General features: G+C 48.3%; 1 protein-coding gene across 2 annotated transcripts in view; it reads left to right on the top strand.

The window, feature by feature from the left end:
* Positions 1–21,060, top strand: part of LOC100120153 (semaphorin-5A) — a 49,792-nt gene that overhangs the window by 9,146 nt on the left and 19,586 nt on the right. Inside the window, exons 1-2 of one of the 2 annotated variants that reach the window (XM_031932052.2) lie at positions 12,573–12,666; positions 13,390–13,516. In XM_031932052.2, coding sequence (XP_031787912.1) covers positions 13,432–13,516 — 85 coding nt within the window. In that variant the 5' untranslated portion in view covers positions 12,573–12,666; positions 13,390–13,431. Of the gene's footprint in view, positions 1–12,572; positions 12,667–13,389; positions 13,517–21,060 lie in introns of those variants that run through there. The other variant, XM_031932051.2, reaches the window with a different exon arrangement.

The raw sequence follows: 21,060 nt of genomic DNA, 5'->3' as shown, positions 1-21,060 counted from the left end.
GCGCTCGTGTACTTGTATATCCTTAAAATTCACTGGCTCGATACGTTATATCGAAACGATGTAGGTATACAAACACACTACTCGGCAACCAAAATAGAAAGCGCTTTAACTCGTCCGGATCGATTTTCCAGCTAGGTGGAATTATTAAAACGAGGTCCTCTGGCGGGGGGGGGGGGGCCTGCGGGTTTCCGGTACACCGCGCAGGTGTAGGTCTCGAGAATCGGCGGTTTTATCGGGTCAGTTCGTTTTTCCCTGCGTCGACAGGACGTTACGAGAAAAACTTTACAACCAAGGCTCGAATCGGCGGACTGTATTGAACAGTATAATGTCGTTTTAATTGACGGGTGATTAGCAAACGACTCGAAATTGCCAAACTGCGAGCACTGCTAACTAATAGGTGTACTCGGAAACCTAATTGCTCTCGCTCGGGCGCGCAATTTAACGACGCTTCGGGAAAATTTCTTTCCTGGGAGTGGAGTATAGAAAGCGTGTAAACCCTGAAATCCGCCCAGCACTTTACTCGGGCGCAGGATGCACCGAAAATCATAAAATGTCTCAATAGCAGCTCTCTTATCATCTCCGGCGCTGCGAAAAAAAAGCCCGAGAGGGAAAGATCCCTTCCAGCTCTTAAACCACGATTATCAACGGCTCGGAAGTTATACGCGGTCGGTCGACGGCTCAATGCGTCCCTTTGTGCATCTACGTGGCCAACGGGATTCCGCCGAAATGTAAACGGCTCTACGTGCGAGCGCATAAGTTTTTATTGTTTGCCAAGACTTAATGAGGTGGGAGCGAGAGGAATGTATAAATTAGACGCTCGCGTCGGTGTCCCTTTTTCTTATACACTCTTTTCACGCGGCCGATGTGTGAAGGCTTTCTGTTTGCTCGGCAGACGGTGTATAGAATTGAGGAAACGTCGAACGCATACTGTACAACGTTGCATTTGGGAATGTTTTGATGGACTCCTGGAATATACTATACGCGTAGAAACACTTTCCCATCGGGCATTTGTAGAATGCTTTTAATTAGATTGTGCAACCGCAATTTCAGAGATATATACACCAAACCATATTAAAATCCGATTGAAGAGGTGTCTTCCGGTTGTGCGTTTTCGAGTGATTCATCGATAAATGTATATTGTGCGCTTTTCCGCGCGCCCCGAAAAAATACCATCGCAATTACGCTCTTCCCTATCTCGCGCGCAAAATTCTCGCAAAACACTCACTCTTGTCAACAACGAAAATCGAAAAAAGCAGCTTTTTACACCTGGACTATCGATCGCACGGGGGGAATTACCGTCACCGATATCGGCGTCACGTAGTCGCTCTTGAGAGAAAAATGCAATTTTACAAGAGGCGAAGACATGCGACTGCTCTAGGTGTGTACCCGAGACAGCGTGTCGCCAGCGGCTTTATCGGGGACTTTGTTGAAAGGCACACATGTGCGGCGGACGAGAGCGGGGAATGTTTGTGCAGCTGAGCTGGCGTGATATCGGCCGAGAGCGCACGCTTTCCGTGCGTGCGGCATCATAAGAGTAATGGACGCGATGATGCGCTCGCGATTGATTTGCTTCTACTTTGCTCGGGCGAATATTCAATTCGTCTTTATATAATTATTAACCGCCGCAATGATACTGAGCGCACCATACTGTTCTTCTTAAGGTCTTGATTATAAGTGTACAAAAATCGTCTCATCGAGCGTTACGCAGATTCGCGATAAAGAGTCGCATTCCGCAATAATGTCAACGGGTCGATTGCATTATTTATGCACGCAAAGCGCTCTCGCATTTAAAACTTTCGACTAATACGACTCGTAATAATAACTGTCTCTCCCTCTCTCTCAGTGCGCTCAATTATACGAGAGCTTTACGGCGCGCGCGAGCAAATCAAACTTTATTAGATGGGGAATATAAAGAGGCATCGAATAATTTCCGAGAGCGCCGCAGAGTCGAGAGAGTGAGAGAGCCCGTTTTCGAAGGCTCGTTTGTAATTACCGCGCGCGCGCTTTAATTTACGACCGAGAGCTGGAAAACCGAGACACGGCCTTCGAGGAAGCCTGTGATTTGTCGCGGCTAGTTTCGAGGGGCTCGGGAAATTTCACGCGGCTTCTCTGTCTCTCTCAGCGGGTGGTACTTGGCTACAGGTGGCGAACCCCAAAATTTTTCTTTTGCCGAAAACCAATACAACTTGGCGTGATCGCATCATGCAAATGTTTCAGGGTATTGCAAAAAGCCCCCCGGCTTTTAATCGCGGCGCTCTCTCCCTCGATGGGTATCTGGACAATTAATGCATAATTCGGTCATCCGTCTCGTTAGTCGCGCGGGCCATCGATCAAAAGGCTGCGCTCACGCACAAATTGATTGTCGGGGAAAAAAAAACGCCGAAAGAGAGGAACCTGCCGGTCCAGTTATGCCGCTACTATACGCGCTTCGTTTGTACCGTTATGTTCGTAAGCATTATACAGCGCGATCGAGATGATCGATTACGAGAGGCTACTACTTCTATAACTTCTTGGCCGCGCGAGCTCTCGCGGCTGATGTGTAAATATAGGGCAATGGAAAAGTGCTGTCGGATCGTTTGAAATCAAAATTTTTCATTTAGGCCAGCTTATGCTATCACCGTCGCATTTGTACCCATTTTCTCGAGATTGAACGAGAGAGAGAGAGAGAGAGAGAGAGAGAGAGAGAGAGAGAGAGAGAGAGAGAGAGAGAGAGAGAGAGAGAGAGACATCAGTGATGGCCTGCGCGTATTATTATTCCCCATATTTTGACACGAGAGTTCAATTAGCGACGCTCGTAACGGCGCTTATTTTGATCGATCGACCGTAATTTTCTTGGCATTCCGGCGCATCTCGGGCTACTTTCGAGCTCTCATCTTGTTTATAACACTCACGGAAATCCAATTGGAACAAACAGTCGGAACAACAGCCACTCCGACAGCGAATCGCTAATTGTCTCAGTTCCGACATTGATTCGACCTATCGCTTTTTACACCGCGAGTTATTAAACGCTACTTTGCAATCGATTCGCCCTCGGTTCTCCAAAACACAATAAAACTCGTTACACGCGTACACTCGCGCGGGCGAGTTACGTAAAATCCCCTCGACAATAGCAAGCGATCTCCTCGCGAGTAAACAATGCGGAGAGGAATAAGAGAGTCGAGAGCGAGCTATGTATTATATAGAGAAGCTCTGACGACATGGAAATTCAATTAATTACAAGCCCAGCGCACGCCAGGGGCTGGCATTGACGTTATAATTAATCGACTAATCGTCGCGATCCTCCGCAGAAATCCTCGCTCTCGGAAATTGTCCAACTGCTCTTCATAGTGTATAAACATGTGCACTTGCAGCAGCAGCCACACACACACACACACACACACACACACACACACACACACACATATATATATATATATATATATATATATACGATCGCCGCCGCGCTTACGTGTATATATAATGCATCCGGTTTTGGGAACAGCGGTTTTACGGTCACCGCGGCGGGCCGTTTTGTTTCGAGAGAGAGAGGCGCGGTGGCGTTTAATTGACTCGCAACTCCGCAAAGGAGCTTATATTATAGTGTGCCGCGCAGGTCTTTGTTGTCTATGCGGAGAAAGCGTACTTCCGAACGAACGGTTATTATTATTGTGCTATACAGTTTCTAATGCGACGACGACGATTGCGCTTGTGTGCTTTATAAAACGCGGATATTATACACGGGGAGAGACACGAACTCTCGCTCGGAATATAGCAGTGGATATTCAGGAGAGTGTTGAACCGCGAGCTTTTTAGGATCTCTTTTCTCTCTCTCCCAAAGCGGTTTACTACCTCATTTTTATGGCGATTCGCTCGAGTTGCCGAGGGAAATAAGCGCGCGACACTCTGCTGCAGTGCGCAGAGACGCTGCCAGTCTCGCGATTTACGGCTTCGCCGAAGAGCTGCATCGGTGATAAGCTTTTACAAACGAACGCGCTGTGCTCTGCTTCGTTAATGTCGAGGCGCGCTTGAGTAATTATTTTTTATGTCTTTTTGAAAAACTCGTCATCATCAGGATTATTCGAAAACGCAACTCGTCGCGCGATGCTTGCGACGACGCTGCGGCGCGAAGTTTAACATCCGAAAGGTGTGTCCGCTCGGCTTAGCCGCGGCAGAAAAATAATTTAAGCGGCGAATAACAAGTTACACGCTCGAACCGTTACGTAAACTCTCGGCAAATCTCATTATTCGAAAATCCCCATACATGCATACGCGTCGCGTATAACGTAGGATCCGCAGCAGCTCGAATGCAAATTTTTCCCTATTCATTCGGCAAAGCCTTGCTCGAACTTTCTCTCGGTGAAAAAAGCTCGATCGAGAGCGCAACTACGCCGCTAATATTTCAATAAAACTGCTGAAAGCAAATTTCACGCTATATGCGCAGCTGCATATCGCCGTGGAAAAAAAACAAACAACTCTCTCACGGGCGCAATCGATGAAAACGAACGTTTGATGCGAAAAAACGCAGCGTTTGATTAATACGAAGAGCTATACATCGGCCGGAGAGTTTAGCGATCGATCGACCGCCGATGCACAGTATATATAGATTAATGCTTGTACAACTGGGCGCGAAAGCCCGTGTGACCCGCCCTCGGGTTGTAATAACACAACACGACGACCTCCTTGCAGCTGAATCACCTAACAAATATGCGCGCGTCTCTCTCGACACATGTAAGCAAGCACATTGCGCGTTTCTCGCGAGCGCGCGTTATCTATTATGGGAGGGAAGCTGCTGCAGCAGCCGCCTCGGCGCGAGTCATCATCGGAGTAGTGGTAATTAATAGCCGGGGATTTTTGCGAATTCCAGCTTATACGCGATTGCGGCTAACCGAGTGTGCCGCTCTGCAGCAGCTAATTAAAGTGGAACTTTTTGAAGAGAGATGCTGCCGCTGTAGAAGCTCTTCTGATTAGTCTCCGAGAGCTAATTGTGCTAAAGTGCAAAGTGTGTTGTACGTGGCGAGTGGAGAGAGCGAGGGAAGGTTTATGGGGGAAATTTTGCCGCCTCGCTTTTTACGAGCGTCTCGAGGACTATTAATTAATAATCCATAGCGCGAGCTCTCAGCTCTCTCTCTCTCTCTCTCTCTCTCTCTCTCTCTCTTTCTCTCTCTCTCTCTCGTTGTTGCTGTCGGAGTGTACGAGTGTATATACGGGATTACACGATGTAACGCTTGAAATTCTCGATTGAAAAATGAACGATTATATTCTTCATGCCTCACTTTCCTGCACATTCGCTTCGCATTCAATAACGGTGCTCCTTATCTCGCCGAAAATTAAATCGAATTAAGCGGCGTATCCGAGGAAAAAAGAAGGACTCACTCGCGCGACTCTCGCTTTCGAAAAATGCGACGAGCGAAACTCGTTTCTCTCCTCTCCTCGTCATATCGTGCAGTTTAGAAGTCGACGTGCAGATCGGTTTGGCTTTTATCCTCTCTTTCTCCGCATCTCTCGAGCAGTCACTTGGCATCGGAACTTTGTTCGATCAATTATGCCACGATCGGTTGACGCTCCGCCGTACGCTGTATCAGCTGCACAGGCCTTTCTCGGAAGCGATTTACGAGCCACGGCGCAAAAGTCACTCTCCGAGATATCCCTCCGCACTGATCGAGCGACTGCAGCGCGAATATCGATGCATAGCGTAAACAATCGGGCTGTGTCTTGTATAACGCTGTCGGCTGCTTTTGAGAGATGCGCGCTTATCGCATATGCGGCTCGTTTCTTTCGGCCGGTAATCCATCAGCCGATTCTTTCTCGTCATTCGAGCCCGACAGCTATATCATATTCGCGCATTCGTTAATACTGCATATCTGTTCGGAAAAACCATTAATTTTACGAAAAGCGTCGGATAGCGAAAAGGGGGACAATACGATACGCTGACTCACTTTTCTCTCTCTCTCTCTCCGAGGGACACAGTTTTTCTCTCGTGAGCGCGCGAGAGGAAAAGAAGAGATTTCTCGCTTGCGGGAGTCGTCGAGGAAAAATGGAATAACGAAAGCGCGCGAGCCAAGCGACGTGTGTCTGCCGCTCATTTTAGAAAGTGTGTGTGAGTGTGTGTCTGTGTATATAAACTGAGAGCGGAGATGTCACCTGTCAGAAGCTTCTCTCCTCTCGAGCGCGCGCGAAAAAAATTTTAATACGACGCGCGCGGCATATAACCATAATGAATTTTGCGCCTCGTAAACAGGGGCAGCCTCGCGTGAAATTTTCTCTCTCTCTCTCTCTCTCTCTCTCTCTCTCTCCCCGGCGTAATGACGCGCTTACATTATTCTTCAAGAACGAACGGACGTCGTCGACGCATCTATTGTGGAATTAAAGGACTACCCGCGGCGAGATACGTGCTAGTCACCTGGTTTATTTCTCGAAAAATCGATCGGAAGCCGCGTTTAAAAATTCAACTCACGCGCCTCTCTCGGACACGAACGCGCAAATCTCGGCTCGCTCCGTCTCTCCTCGTCGCTCTGCGCTCTCTCGGTAATTTACAGCTTTAGCGAGAACGCGCTCAAGTCCAAGGCCGCCGCGCGACGCTGCACTCTCAATACACATTGTTTGTTCGCACGCACGGACCACCTCCCCGAGAGAGAGAGAGAGAGAGAGAGAGAGAGAGAGAGAGAGAGATGTGCCGCACGGGATGAAAATCAATTTTCCCACGTAAGCACACGCACGCTCCGTCGATTTATACGGAAAAGTAGGATTATTAGCGTAATAAAGCGACGAGTGATATATGCCATTATATACAGTCGGGTATACACACACGGACACACAGCGGGTTGTATGTATAGTATATGTATACACAGGTCCGCGCGCGCGTTACCATGTATGGCGAGTCGCTCTCGTAAAACTTCTCGCACCAATACACATGTGTATACTGTACATCTGTGTGTGAAGGTATGCGCACGGATACACACGCGGGCTGGATATTGAGAGGCAGAGCCGCGCGCGCACCTACAACGGGACGCGATCGACTTTCGCGCGCGCGCGCTTCCTCCTTCGCGTTCTATTTTACGCGAGATCGTCGGCGGTATAATATGTTTTCGGAGGAGCAGCTCTCTCTCTCTCTCTCTCTCTCTCTCTCTCTCGTCTCCTCTTCGGACACAAAGAAATTTCTCCGTTATTTTGTGTCGCATATTACACACGTGCGTACATTTACAAAAATTATAATCCCCGGATTTAAGACTACATTATGCATCCGCTCCGTTCGTTTGGTACGCATTGTAAAAGAAAAAATTGTTTCGTAAGTCAGCTTTATAAAGTTCTTATATGGTTTTACACTCGTCGTAAATATGCGCGCGCTGGACTTATGTGCTCTTCTTTGCGTCACGTAGTTGAGCGCGCTAAGTACTTCGTATTAAATTAATCATCTTTCGATTTGTGTATCTGTAATACACCGCGCGAGGATTAGAGCAACTCCCTATAAACTACATATTGACGCAAAAAAGGGTAGTATAGAGCGGCAAGATCGGGGGCCGAGATAGATCTCGTTTAATTTTTGCGCGATTTACGATGTAACGGATCGACTAATAATCCTCCGCGTCTACTTTGCCGAACGAGCCCGGCAGCCGCTAGCATAACTCTATTTGCTCTTCCTCCTTTTCTTCTTCTTCTTCTTGAGAGGGACCAAAACCACTCCTCGCCGTGGTAATAGAGTACGACAAAAAAAGTCAAGGAGAAAGGAGAGACGCTTACGCGGAAAAGCACATTATGGCAGAGAGCGACTAATTATTTGATCAGCTGCGCTCTATAGGCTTTTTTCCCTTCGGAATCCATTTTCGCTCAAATTGCGCGCGAGAGTAAACGCCGCGGCTTCTTGTTTTTCGGTCACTTCAAGAGCCGCGACTTTCGAATATCGAGTCGCGGGTTCGAGCGAGACGAATGAAGTTTTCAAGAGCCGACGATATTGAGACGCGCGTTATACGAGGCGTAAATCAACCCGTAATAAACGAGCAGTTTAATATCGACGCATTAGCCCTTAAGCAGCCGCTCGCGAATCGCATCGCTTATACACATACGAGTCCTTTGATTTACGGCGCGCTATAGATATAACTTTTTCTTCATTCGGCCGTCGATCCTCGTTTGCAGCAGCAGCGGCGAAAACAAACAGTCATCCGTATCGTGTATACTTGAAATCTATTAACGCGAAGCTACTTCGTTTCATCCCTCGATAAGTCAATCAATCCTCTTAATACCCTCGCGAAAAAGAATAAACCCCTGCGAGATAGGTCAAGGTTAGCCGGTTACGCAATAGCGAAATTTCGAATCGTGTGCAGCCACTCGAAGCCAGCGCAGTTCCTCTTCCTATGCTCAGCCGCAGTCGATTAATCGAGTGTGAAGCGGCCGTGATTGGATCCCCGGCATGAACAGCGAACACACCCTCGCTCGTGTGTATATATATGGTTACCGGTGTCTGCGAACAAACCGTACGAAACTCGAGACTCGCTTTGGTCGAGATAATCGACGTGAGCGAGGCTTGTTAAAAGTCGTTTTCACCCCCTCGGTACATATGGGAATCATCGTATTTCCGAGAGAGCTTGGAAGTACTTTGAGGACATACACGACATTTCTTCATTTCGCAATCGAAAATAAGGGGGAATACACATGCATGGGCATATAATTCGTGTGTCAAAACGGCAACTTTTTTACCTGCTTATTATTCCGGCTGAATTTCGCGCGGATCGAGTTACTTCCAGCTCTCTTTTGTAAATAGAGACGGGCCACACGAACGCAAACGTGCAATTCCGTCGTTGTATACCTTGGGGTCTCTCGAGCGCGGGATCATCTAATTTCAAGCGAAAGTCACGTCGTGCGCGTTGTGCAACTCGCGCAAGCGGCTTCTATCCTCTTTTTCGAAATGCAAAAGCGACTGTGTATATTAATGACTTCACCTACATACGCAAATATAACGCGAAGCGCAGTATTATTAATCGTCCTCGTTAACATTCGATTAATAATTAACGGAGAGGCTAATTGGCGTCTCCTCTCGATTATTGCCCAATAAATATCTAGTCTCTCTTACACTGAAGTGAGAGCATGTCCGAACAGAAAAATGCTTTTAACTCGCGCGCCTCTTCATTTTTCTCCGCAGCTCTCTTTACCTTTTCGAAAAAAGCCATCAGAAGAGAGAAAAAAAGCGAAGACTCGCCGCGCGGTTATGAAGGAGCAGGCGAGTTTCTCCGGCGCGCGAGAATCTCCATATATGTACACCTACTCGGACACACACACACACAGCTCTCCCTTTATATATATTAACCGACTACTCGGAGGCTTAATTGCATCTCGCGACTAATGTCGATTTCACATTCTTCTCCGATCGAGACTCGCGCATTGTGTCGTGCGCCGCGCGCATATACTTTCCTTTTCTCCGTTAGCCGTTAGCTCTCTCAGCAGAGAGAAGAAAGAAAACAATGAGCAGTAATAAATATTCGACGCGAGTTTTTGCCGAAATTCGTGTACATGACCTTTGCTGCCTTTGTTTTCTTTATTTTTAGCCGCGCGGAATCTCGTCAGAGCTCTCTCTTTCTCTCTTGTTTCGTATACGACTCAATCTCGTCTTCAATTTTCTAAAGTATCCGCAAAAAAGAGCGTCCGCCGCAATCAAGGGATTACTCGCGGCTTTTCGAAAAAAAAACAAAGCACGCGCGCGCGTCTCGACGATGGCTCGAAAAAAGCTGTTGCAGGGACATCGCCGACGATTCAAGAGTCCGTCGTGCAGCGAGCTCGAATAATAACGAAAGAGAGGGAGGGAGAGATAGAGAAAGAGAGAGAGAGAGAGAGAGAGAGAGCCGCGAATATTCGCAGCATGTGGCTTTTATGTTTGGACTGCTCGCGCGCGAGCGGCTCGTTTTATAGCATCGTCGCGACGGGCCCTTTAAATAGTTTTGTTCGAGCGCGAGGGCTGCAGCACACTTTTAATAGCCGCGCGCTATGCTCTCGCTTTAGCGGAGCTGCGTCGCGCCTCGTTAATTTGTTTTTCTGCTAAGGCCTGGGCTTTTTTCTCCTCGCGGTCGAGGAGTTACGATTTCGGACGTATTATTATTCAATTAACGCTGCTGATATAGCTGGGACTGTATTTGTCGTTTTGTTTTTTCTAATAATCCGCGATATTTCGAGCGTAGCACATAGAGCGGGAATTTAGTATTCTGAAAGCGGTCGCGATTAGCAACTTAATTGGAGGCGAAAAACCCACGCGGAATCGTAAACATCGCGTATTTATTGCCGAATGCTAACTAGAGTCTAAACTACTTAGAGGACTAAGCGACAACAAGAAGCGAAGGCCGAGATTAAAAAAACATTGCTGCGAGAGAGAGAGAGAGAGAGAGAGAGAGAGAGAGAGAGAGAGAGAGAGAGAGAGAGCGGTGTACTCTGAATTTTGGATTACCAAGGATTGCGCCGAAGCCACAAGCGAGAGGGAATCTAATCGACGATGAGAATTCAGACAAAGCGTCTATCCATTATACGATACAAAAGCGTAGGTCTCGAATATATGACAATCGTCCGGTGCATAGTGGAATAAATAATCGCTTTTTATTAGATCATTATCGCACTCCGCACTCTCTTATTACAAACGATATCCGGGACAAGGCCGCGAGTATATTTCCGTCCTTCTCCTCCCACGAAATTATATAAAAGTATCCTAAAAAAGCGCAGCGTGTGTGTCGACACGATTATTTCAGTTATAATCTCCAGGTATACACGCTGCACTTGCCACCTACTTCGGCGGCGCGTGCGTGTATATATAATGCAGGCGCGAATTGCACAACGACGAGGAGAAGAGATGTAGATCGATCTGTTTTCACCGGCATATAAGTGCGCCGGTCGCCACTAATTATTACGAAACTAATGCATCAGCGCGTTCGGGATAATATCCAGCTTGCCATATTCGGTCTCTGCTATCGCAATTCTCATAGCTGGCTGATTTTCGGATAAATCCGAAATTATCCAATCATTTTCCTTCTCTCGAAACAAACAGCTCCGTTCATACAAACCGTACTCGACGCGACAATTTCGCAAACACGTCAGAAGAAACTCTCTCACGAGCGCGATATAATACGTGATTCAGCGTGCCCGATCGCGGCTCTTCAACAAAATCCTTGCGCAAAGTTTCCTATACACGTGTAGCGCGTCGTTAGACGAAAGAGCTCTCGCGCGGTCGTAGGCGCGCGAGTGTGTCGCGCGTTATTGCGGGGGCGTCGGTCGCGTGCGAGATCTCTCGCAACGATGCGCGTATACGTTTCGGCCTCCTTCTCTCTCTCTCTCTCTCTCTCTCTCTTTCAGCTCGAGAGCAGATCCCACTCGAGTCGATAAGCCTCCGCGAAAAAGCGGCTTCGTTTGCATTCAATTAATTCGCGATTTCCTGGTATTGTTTGCGCGAATTCGTTCCGCGCTCTCGTCCTTTTATTTTTCATTTCTCCACTTGTGTTTTGCTCGCGCGGCTCGACTTTAATTGGGGAGTTATTGGATTTTGATTGAGTTTACGATTAAACGCAGCTGGAGCCGAGGCTTTTTCGAATTTGAATTATTATCGTTAGAGACGTCGGAGCTTTATCGAAGCCGCGGTGGTCCCTCTCGACTGAGACAGATCGAATTGAATGAGTATCGCAGGCTTGATTTCTCGTAAATAATTTTAATACCGCCGCGGACATCGGGCACGCAGAAAGCCAGCCGTCATCGCGGCCGCGAAAAGAAACCAGTTGTATAACTTAATTAAATGTAATGCTCAGCCAACATAATTACTCGATTCGTATAAATCCCAGTCCGGATTATCAAAAGTACATACAAACGTACTTACTCCCCCTCTTTCTCTCTCTCTCTCTCGAAAAAAAGAAGTCGGAAGATGTGTATACGTATACGCAGGAAGACCGGCTGCGTTACGAAATGCTTATTACGATACGGCGCAGCAGCGGCATACGTGTGGGCGCGCGACTCTCCCAAGATCAGCTCGCTCTGAAATTTGAAATTATCATCGCTGACCCGATTTTTTCTTGAAATGAAACGAGCGCAATGTTAATTTCCAGCGGCTTCTTCGGCGCGCGGATAAACGGAACGCATTACGCCGTGTGATGGACGATCCGCTGTGCCGACCTGATGTACCGTGTGTGGTGCGGTATAAAATTTTATTGAATTATAATCGTTGCTTTGGTTGCGTGGATGCTGCGGATAGTTTTCTGTTATAAACTGACACTCGATGGTTACACGGCCGGCGACCTAGTTTCCGAATTAATATTTTCAAACGGTCGTGTTAACCGTGAAGAATTCCCCAACTACAGCTTTTTTCACGCAAAACACTCCGAACTACAAGCCGCAACGATGCGTCTCGCATAAAACACTTCAAAGGTCGGTAGCGAAGCGATAAAAAGCCTCATTCTCTCTCTCTCTCTCTCTCTCTCTCTCTCTCTCTCTCTCTCTCTCTCTCTCTCTCTCCTCCAGAATCTATTTTCGAAGTTCGAACTTAAATTTACTCACAGCCGAGCTCCATTGTACGAGCCAAAAGTTTTCGTCTAAGGATTCGCCCCATGACTGCACCGGATTTCAAATTCGATCTAGAATTCAACTCTTCTCAGCCCGCTCTCCATCTGCTCGGATTTTAACAAGACTTCCGGCACGACAGCAACAAGCCTGGAAACGGATGCATGCGCACAGGTAGAGCAAGAGAGGATTGGGCCGATTAAGCGGCTGCATCGCGCGCTCGGCCCGGGTTAAATTCAGAGACCACCTTGGCGGTGCCTGCGTATTATTGCACGCGAGGCTGCCTTTACGAGCGAGACCACCGCGGCGCCCGATCTTCTTCTCTTTTTCCAACTGCAGTGTAGTCGCGTCTTTTTTTATACTCGCGCGTGAAAATAGATTCCGTCCGAAAATCGTGGGCACCGGCTTCGGAAAACTGTGTTTTGAACGTATACAACGGCCTCGGTTCGTTAGGCGCTCATGCAAATCGCTCTTGTATATAGTTAACGGTTCATTGCTGCGAAAAAAAGAAGCGACGAGGCTACTATACAAAAAGATCAAAGTAGAAATCGCCCGTCTACCCCGGACACGAGAAAACTTTTAAAACCGTTTTCTCGCAGCTCTGTAAAGATCGGCCCGTAAATTAACAAGGAGCCTCGAAAAAAGAAAGAATATGAAAGAGGCGCAAGAAAACGAGCAACCCTTCCGTCCTCCTCGTCGTCGTCGTCTCTCGGCAAACAGAGTGAGGAAGACGAAAAAAAGAGTGAGAAAGAGGAAGGGACCGAGAAGCCGAGCCCATTTATGCTAAAATCCCGAGTCGGCTACTTTTATTATTTGTTTCTTCAATTTTCTCGCTCCCCGGGCGCGAAATCAGAAACGAAATAACCTGACGGTTATTTTTTTCTCTTTCGTTTGCAGGCTCGAGGAGAGAACCGCTGCACGACGAGAGCATCGATCATCATGTCGCACTACTGGACGGCTCTGCTGCAGCTCGTTGCACTGCTGAATTGCGTCTTCGCGGATTTCCGACACATCTCCTACGATGGTGAGTACCTTTTGTTTTTTGTTTTTTTATTGTTCAATCTTAGTATACCAAGATTGATAAGCTGTCGCGTTTAATTGTAGACAAGGCCGTTTAGTTATCGGTTTAATAATATCGCTTTTATTCGCGATGTTAATCTCCGCGATTATCCGAGATTAGAGTAAAAAGGAAAAAGGCTCTCGCGAGATAAGAAAAGGTTACAGTACGCGTTTATTAATCGCGTAAATCTGTGGCTTATCGCCCACAGAGACATAATGCACGTGCGAATTGAATTTTCATCCTTATCATTTCTGCAGCAGCTCAAAGTTTCGTCGGGATCCAAACCCATCGCGACTATTCAATGAACAAACACCACCGCTCGGGCCGTAGTTTATTATACTTCTCAGGCCATATCGTAAACCCCCAAGAAAGTTCATAAATCAAGAATTTACGAGTCGGCGTTTCTTCGATGCTGCGGCCAACTTCGCGCGCGAGCGCCAACTTATCAAACTTTCCGCGCCTCGTCTCTCCTTTCAATCAACTTAAATCCCTGCGTCGACTTCCTCGACTGCCGCGACGATTTCCCGCCGGTATATAAGGACAGTCGCGCATACCTGCACGCGTCCTTGCAGTGCAGCGCACTTATATAGCCAGGTTCCCGCGCGCGCGTACATGGTCTAACGGTATATCGCGCAGCGCCGAATCGGGAGAAAAACGCAAGGCGGTAAAAGTTTTTGTCCGCAACGTATTTCCCGGGAAAATCGATTTTTAAGGTCATCCGCGCGAGAGGCGTGCCGGTGAGTTTCTGTTTCATTTTTTTCCCCGATGTGAGGTAATTAGCGGGAAGTGCTCGTTACGCGAGTTATCCACGAGAGATTGTACATACAGAGGATTTATTGTTAGGCGATGACTATCTGCGAATGCGCTTATAAATATAATTATCGCCTTGGCTGTCGATGCAGCCGCGTAGATATATTTGAAAATGAGCAAAAGCGCGCCTTTACCAATTCTCTCTCCCGAGAGAGCCGGCATGCGCTGCGCGCGGAGGAATGTTATCCGGCTCCTTGGAAAAATGCTAATTTCTGGCGGCAAAAGAAGGAATCCGCGAGAGATGAATCACGGCGAGGATCGTTCTCGATGATCGCTGTACCGGAATTGCAAAAAATGACGAGTATTCGAAGAATTTTATTAATGTCAACAGCTGCAGCGTGCGCCCGGAGAAGAGAAATTAACGCTAATCCGATTTTCCCCGAAAGAATCGAACGCGCTGTCTTTCTCTCTCTCTCTCTCGGTGAAAAACGAACGTATGTATAGCTACGGCTGCCCTCGGCCGAGAATCGATTTAAAAGACGTTAAACGTCGAACGACGCGAACGAATATTTATGAGATTTCCCCCGGGGAGACACGCGGTGGAAAAGAAAAGGAAAACATCGACAGAGAGAGAGAGAGAGAGAGAGAGAGAGAGAGAGAGAGAGAGAGAGAGAGAGAGAGAGAGAGAGAGAGAGAGAGAGAGAGAGGATTAACCCGTCTTAATCGGGGAGTATAGCTGATATACATTCACGTTTGTATATACGTATAGGCGCTCCGTCGAGAGAGAGAAATGGATTAATGCATTTTAATGAGCGGCGTAAATCTCGCAGGCGCGAAGCTGCAGAAGGAATCGCTAAATAGAGACGTATCCGCGGCTGCATATAACGGTGTGTTGTCGCGCACTAATAGTGCTAGTAGTAGTAGTCGTCTTTATGCTAATTAGAGAAACGCGCGATGTGCGCTTAGGCAGCTCTGCGCGCGCGGTCTTAACGGGGCCGCGAGCTGTTGCACTTTCGATTATAAGATCGCTCATATGCACAGTTCAAGCGGATCTCCGAAACTCGCGAAGATTTTCCAGTAGTCGTGGAAACTGGTGCGGACAAACGATCGTTCGCGAGGCGATGCGTAAAAAGCCGCGGCGAAAATAACGAGGTGCCGAGAACAGCTCTCGCGCAAGCGCTGATATATAGAAAAAGAAAAGAGCGCGAAGAAACTGCTGGTAGCAAATTCAGACAGCGGGATGAAAATCAATGGCCAGCGTCTGACGTTAATGTCGTCAAAAGGCGAAGATTCTCCGTTCTCGGCTTTGTTCTCCATTTTCCGCTCGAAAAGTGAAAATATCCACAGAAAGAGGCGCGAAAGTCAAAGAGACGGGCGACTCTTTTTATTTATTTTTTTTTTTTTAAATAAAGAAAGGAGAAAAATGACCCCGAGAGCCAGGCAGACTATAGTGTCGGGAAGTCGGAGAAAGAGTTATATATACACGCACTCACACAATTCGCGCGTAACGAATGCTAGAGGCCATGTATAGGCTGCTGTGCTGTATAGGGAGTGGTCGAGAGGAGAGAGAAAGAGAGAGAGAGAGAGAGAGAGAGAGAGAGAGAGAGAGAGAGAGACGGAAGGAACGCGTGTACGTACACACATGGCTGCTGGAAGCGCGTCGCGCAGCCGTTGTAAATCACCGCGCTCTTCCAGCCTGTAAATCAGAGCCCCGTATGTATATACCTTCGTTCTCGTCTCCTCTCTTGGATGCTGCTGCTGTGTTCCTTCTCTCACTCTCAGCTCTCGCCGTACATACCGTGCACAGCAGCATTATATTCGCGAACGCCGGACTACCATAGTCTCGATTTGTTTGCCCGTAGGTAATTTCGATCTGGAAATAGCATCAGCCCGTGACGCGGATGTCCGTTGTTTTACACGGACGACGGCTCTCTCGTTCGCTCGTGTATGTAAATAAAGACGCACACGGGGGAGAGAGAGAGGCGTTGTCTATTTCGAGGCTACGCCTAAAATCGAGCGTTTTGCCTAAAATTAGGGTGCGCCCTGTGTATACCTCCCGCGCGGCCGACTAATTTGTAGAAATTGCTTAAATTTGGATAATTTCGGGGGCGAAAGATGGAGTATGCTAATTCGACTGCTGGAGGATGTATACAGCGAGTATGTTTTGTCGAAACAGCCAATGCGACCTATTCGCATAGGTTGCACCTCGAGAAAAAGGGGAGACAGAGAGAAAGAGCAGCAACTCGAAAGTAGGATTAATCAATAAATTATATAGGCTATGCACTGCAGAGCAGAGAGTAAATTTAGCGGAGCTCTAATGTGCAGATTCTGGTTACCTCTCGCGCCTGACCCCGGTCAATTAAGCTCGTGACCGAGAGACCTGAAGGTATACTCCGGAATAGACTCTCCGGCATAAATAAGCAATGACCATCCCACTCTCGGAGTTCGGATTTACAAGGAAAAAGTCACGGTCGCTAGCAACAGCGAACGTCGATTTAGCGCCTTGTACTCCTCGCTCTCTCTCCATTGTTTCTTCCCCCGCGACTGAATTTTTTTCATCGCCTCTCTCTCTCTCTCTCTCTCTTTCTCTCTCTCGATCCTCCGCAATAAACCAGCCCGTAAATCTCAGCGCGCGAGTGCACGGTGAATTTTCATAAAGCTCGTAAATCCAGTCGCGCCTTCGACAACGAAAACCGAACAAGCGAATCTTATCTCCAAAGTCGAAGCGAGCAACACGTTATACACCCTCCTCCGCACGTGTGTTCTCTCCCTCGAAGAAGAAGAAGAAGAACAACAAGCGCGGACGCAGCCGGCGTGAAATTGAAGAAGAAGTGCCGAAGGGGGAGAAAGAGCGTCCTTGAACTCCAGCAGTTTACCGATCGGCGTCGATAAAACTTTTTAATTGCGCGACCCACGAGCCAATCGAGAATCTCACACGCGGAAGTATAAAAGCCCGCGAGAGTTGAGAAATGGGCAATATAGGCCGCGAAATGCCCATCCGCACTCCCGCGCACTTCCTCGCTCCTATTTCATCTCGAAGAGAGCCTCTATACTGTCTCGCCTTACACGCTCTCGCGCTCCACTTTTTCTCTCCCTTCCTATAGGCGATGTATAAGGAGCGACATTGTCGCCTCGCGAGACCAGAGTACAAATCAGCTGCGCGCGAGAGATTGCTGCGGACTTTTTTTACCCGCCTCGGAAAGGAAGCGAGGGAGAGTCTTCCAGGAATTAGCGCAGGTGTGCGCAGCTCGGCGATATAGACTTTCGGTCGAGTTAGATGCGACTCCTCCGGCTTATTATATTAATCTTCCCTCGGCGAACTTTTATACGCCGCCGATGTACATCTGTAATACACAGCTGCTAATTAAGACAAGCTCGTGAGAGAGGGTATGATGTATACTCGAGAGCGAAACACGTTCTCCCGCGCGATGCCCGCGCGCAATAAACATGAAAGATCTGAAAAGTCAGCGCGCGGGCCGTTATTATCGTGCGCGTGATAAAAAGAAGAAGCTGCTGAGAGTAACGAGCGTCGCATGCGCGCGCGTGAGATCGTGCGCGTAATTACTCGAGAAAGCTTCGTGCGAGCGCAGAGCAGGGCCGATTTTCGAAAGTGTATCGCTGTGGTTTTGCGGTCCGACGCCTTTGTGAGGGAGAGCCGAGCGGACAATCGATATCGCGTATCGCGTGTGTTACGAAGATTCTCGCCGCGAATCCGCGTGAGACACGGTTACTTCACGTATTATAACCTTTCCGCATAATGACGATTGTCCGCGATTCTTCTTCTCTTGGCGATCGGTATTTCACGCACACGTGCGCGCTGGTACACGTATAGAAGAAAATCGCTTCTATGCTTTCTCGGCGAACGAGCCTCGTACGCTCGATCACGTTCCGAGAAAAGTGCCCCGCGGTACTTTCAATCAAGGCCGGGGCTATATGGCGCGCGGGAGCAATGAGTTCCGTCGTCGCTTTCCCGATGAGAGGCGACCGGTAAGCGCTGCTTGAACCTGTTGATCGTCGGCTTCTCTCTCTTTCTTTTTTTTTGTTTTTCCCGAGTTCGGTTTCTTCCGCGCCGATGCAGCCTCGCATTCCTTGTCATAACGCAGCTCCTTCAATTTCTGACGCTTTCCAGCTGGATTCTTCGGATCGCGCTGCCGTCTCTCTCTTTTCTTCCTCGTGCTCGTGGGGAAAGGAGGAAGAAAAGAATAAGGCTCGACTGCGTGGGGCCATCGATCGGGAGGGATCTCGTCCTTTTTACAGCGGGAAATTGCAGCGGACTCCGACGATGCCGTCGAGTAATAAAGGGCTAAGCGGATGAGCTCGCGCTGCGTGTCGCTCGTAAATAAAAGGCTAACTAGGTTTCCATCGGAATATCGCGCGTATCCGGTAAATGGCTGCCGAATGGTATAAATTAAGCAATAAAAAGTGTACGCAGGGACCGAAAAATCGCCGTGAGAAGTATAAAAAGCTCGTACACGCGCGCCTTGTTTGTACGTCTCAATTTGTCAAGCAGGATTTCCCTCGCGCGCCGGGTGATAAAAGCTAAAAATTCTCCATAAACCATAAGCCGATTCCCCGTCATAAAATGAGTTAGCATAAATTAAGAGCTGCAGCGGCGCAACAACGATGGAAAAAAGTCGACTCCGTACGGGAAGAATGAGCAGGAGAGAGGAAAAAAAGGTATCGGCGTTAAAGAGCGAACGAATTTCGTTGCTAAGGAGAATCTCTCCCGCCTGCATTCCCCAGCTCGAGATATTATAAATAAACACATATATATATATATATATATATATATATATATATATTCTCGCGGTCAGGACTAAGAGGATTATTCTCTTTCCACGCTCGGGACGTCAGACTTTCATAACAGCTCTTCTCTCTCTCTCTCCGAGACGGTGCAGTGTGTACGCGGACACTTTTATCTCTCTCGGCTCATCGCGTCGAAAGAGAAAAGCGCGTTTCGACATCTCGCGTCGCGTTTAAGTGGCTCCGGCGTGAAATTTCACACCCCGAAAAGCGGAAAAACAACGCTACCGCGCAGCTACCGTAATGCAAAGCGAGTGTGTATAACGCGCGAGGCTGTTCGCGTTCGAAGCGTGTATTTTTAACGGCTGCCCAAAAGAATCAGCGAGTCGAGCAACGGTGAGCGATCGTAACGCTGGAGGCGCTTCGATACGGCATCGCGGAGAGCGCGAGAGAGAAGAGACTATACTTTGCCGATCATCGAATAAACGATCTCTCACGGAAGCGTTGAAAAATGGACGGCTTCACTTCGGGTAATACGTTTCGTACGGAGAGAGGCTTCGTTGGAAGAAAATATCGCGGCTGTATGCGGGAAGATTACACGTTGGTTCGAGGACGCTGAAGTTTTTTTTTGCGAAAGTTCTATGAAAACGGTAAACATTTATCGTTTGGATTCGCGACCGAACTTTTATTTCCTTCGAGTTTAGATATTTCTCTCCCTCGGAGGAAGCGGATAACGACATTCTCTCTTTTTGCCTCTCCTCCTCCGAAGCTCCCGCAGTCGTCCCCCTCGAGGAGAAAAAGCTGCAGCTCTCATCAGATTCGAGGAAAATCCCGCGCGTCTCTGCACAGCTCACAGGAAAACCCGAAATCATCAGTCCATTGAAAGTTTTATCGGCCTGTCGCATTAGCGATCCACGCTTCGCACAATGTAAATCAATTTTAAATTCTCGCCGCTCGTATTTCATCGCTCGCGCGCGAAAAACTCGCGCACAGACGCGCGAGAAAATAATAATTCAAGCCCTTCTCTCCCTCTTTCGTTCGGCTTTATAATCGCTCGCTGCGGTCGTACGCACGTCGAAGCTGCGCGCAAAGCGAGAAAACAAAAGTTCACTCGTTATTTTCTCTTATAACTGCCGTTCGCGGGCTCGCGCGCTTCGGAGAGAGAGGGACAAAGCTTCCATTACGCGGCCATCAATCTCTGGCTAGAAGCCCCGAAGGGCTCTGAACCTTCGCGCGATCGTCCTTACGGCAGCGAACGAGAGAGGCAGAGAGAAAAACACGGAGATCCGAGCCAGCCGAGCAGGTTATGCTAACTGGGCTCGATCGTCCGGTTGCGCGAACGTAAAAAAGCTACCGCGCTGCTTCTATCCCTTCGAGCGCGCGGAGCTTCTCGATATCAAGCCGAGCACAGCTTTATTCTCGACTTTTCTGCAGAATCTCGAAAATTCAATTCAACCGTGCAAATACTCTTTTCAAGGCGAACGACGCACGCGAACGCAATTAACGCTCGGGGCAGGCGGTGTATAGGCAGAACTCATCGCCTGGCGAACAATGCGCCATAAGGTCCCATGCGCGCACGCGTATTAAAGTAACAACGCGCGGAAAGACAGAGAGTCGAAGAAATGAGCTTGCAACGCGCGCTCGAGTGAAATTACCGAAGCCGCCAGAGAGAGAGCGAGCACGCTCAAAGCGTCAATGCACTCAAGGCCGGTTGTACGCGTTGTTCAAGGTAGAGCGAGCGTTGTGTGTACCTGGCGCACGCAGCTGCAGACTTAGAAAAAGCGGCCAGCGTTCGCGGAAAGGAAGCTACTCCTCTTTCTAGCCGCGGAGGGAACGTGACGGCGCGACTTCCTTTGCGAATTTTTTCTTCTTTTTGCGAGAATACACACTATTAAAATCTGCGCAATCACGGCGTTACACACATATACTCGTTCGCGAGCGATATTTTCGAACGTCGTATTCCGGTGAGCACACAAGCGTTTAAAATGTCACTCTCATCCTCGCGCAGCCGAACA

This window comes from Nasonia vitripennis, chromosome 5 (assembly GCF_009193385.2).
Source record: "Nasonia vitripennis strain AsymCx chromosome 5, Nvit_psr_1.1, whole genome shotgun sequence".
Taxonomy (NCBI): Eukaryota; Metazoa; Arthropoda; class Insecta; order Hymenoptera; family Pteromalidae; genus Nasonia; species Nasonia vitripennis.
This window is presented reverse-complemented; position numbering and strand designations above follow the sequence as displayed.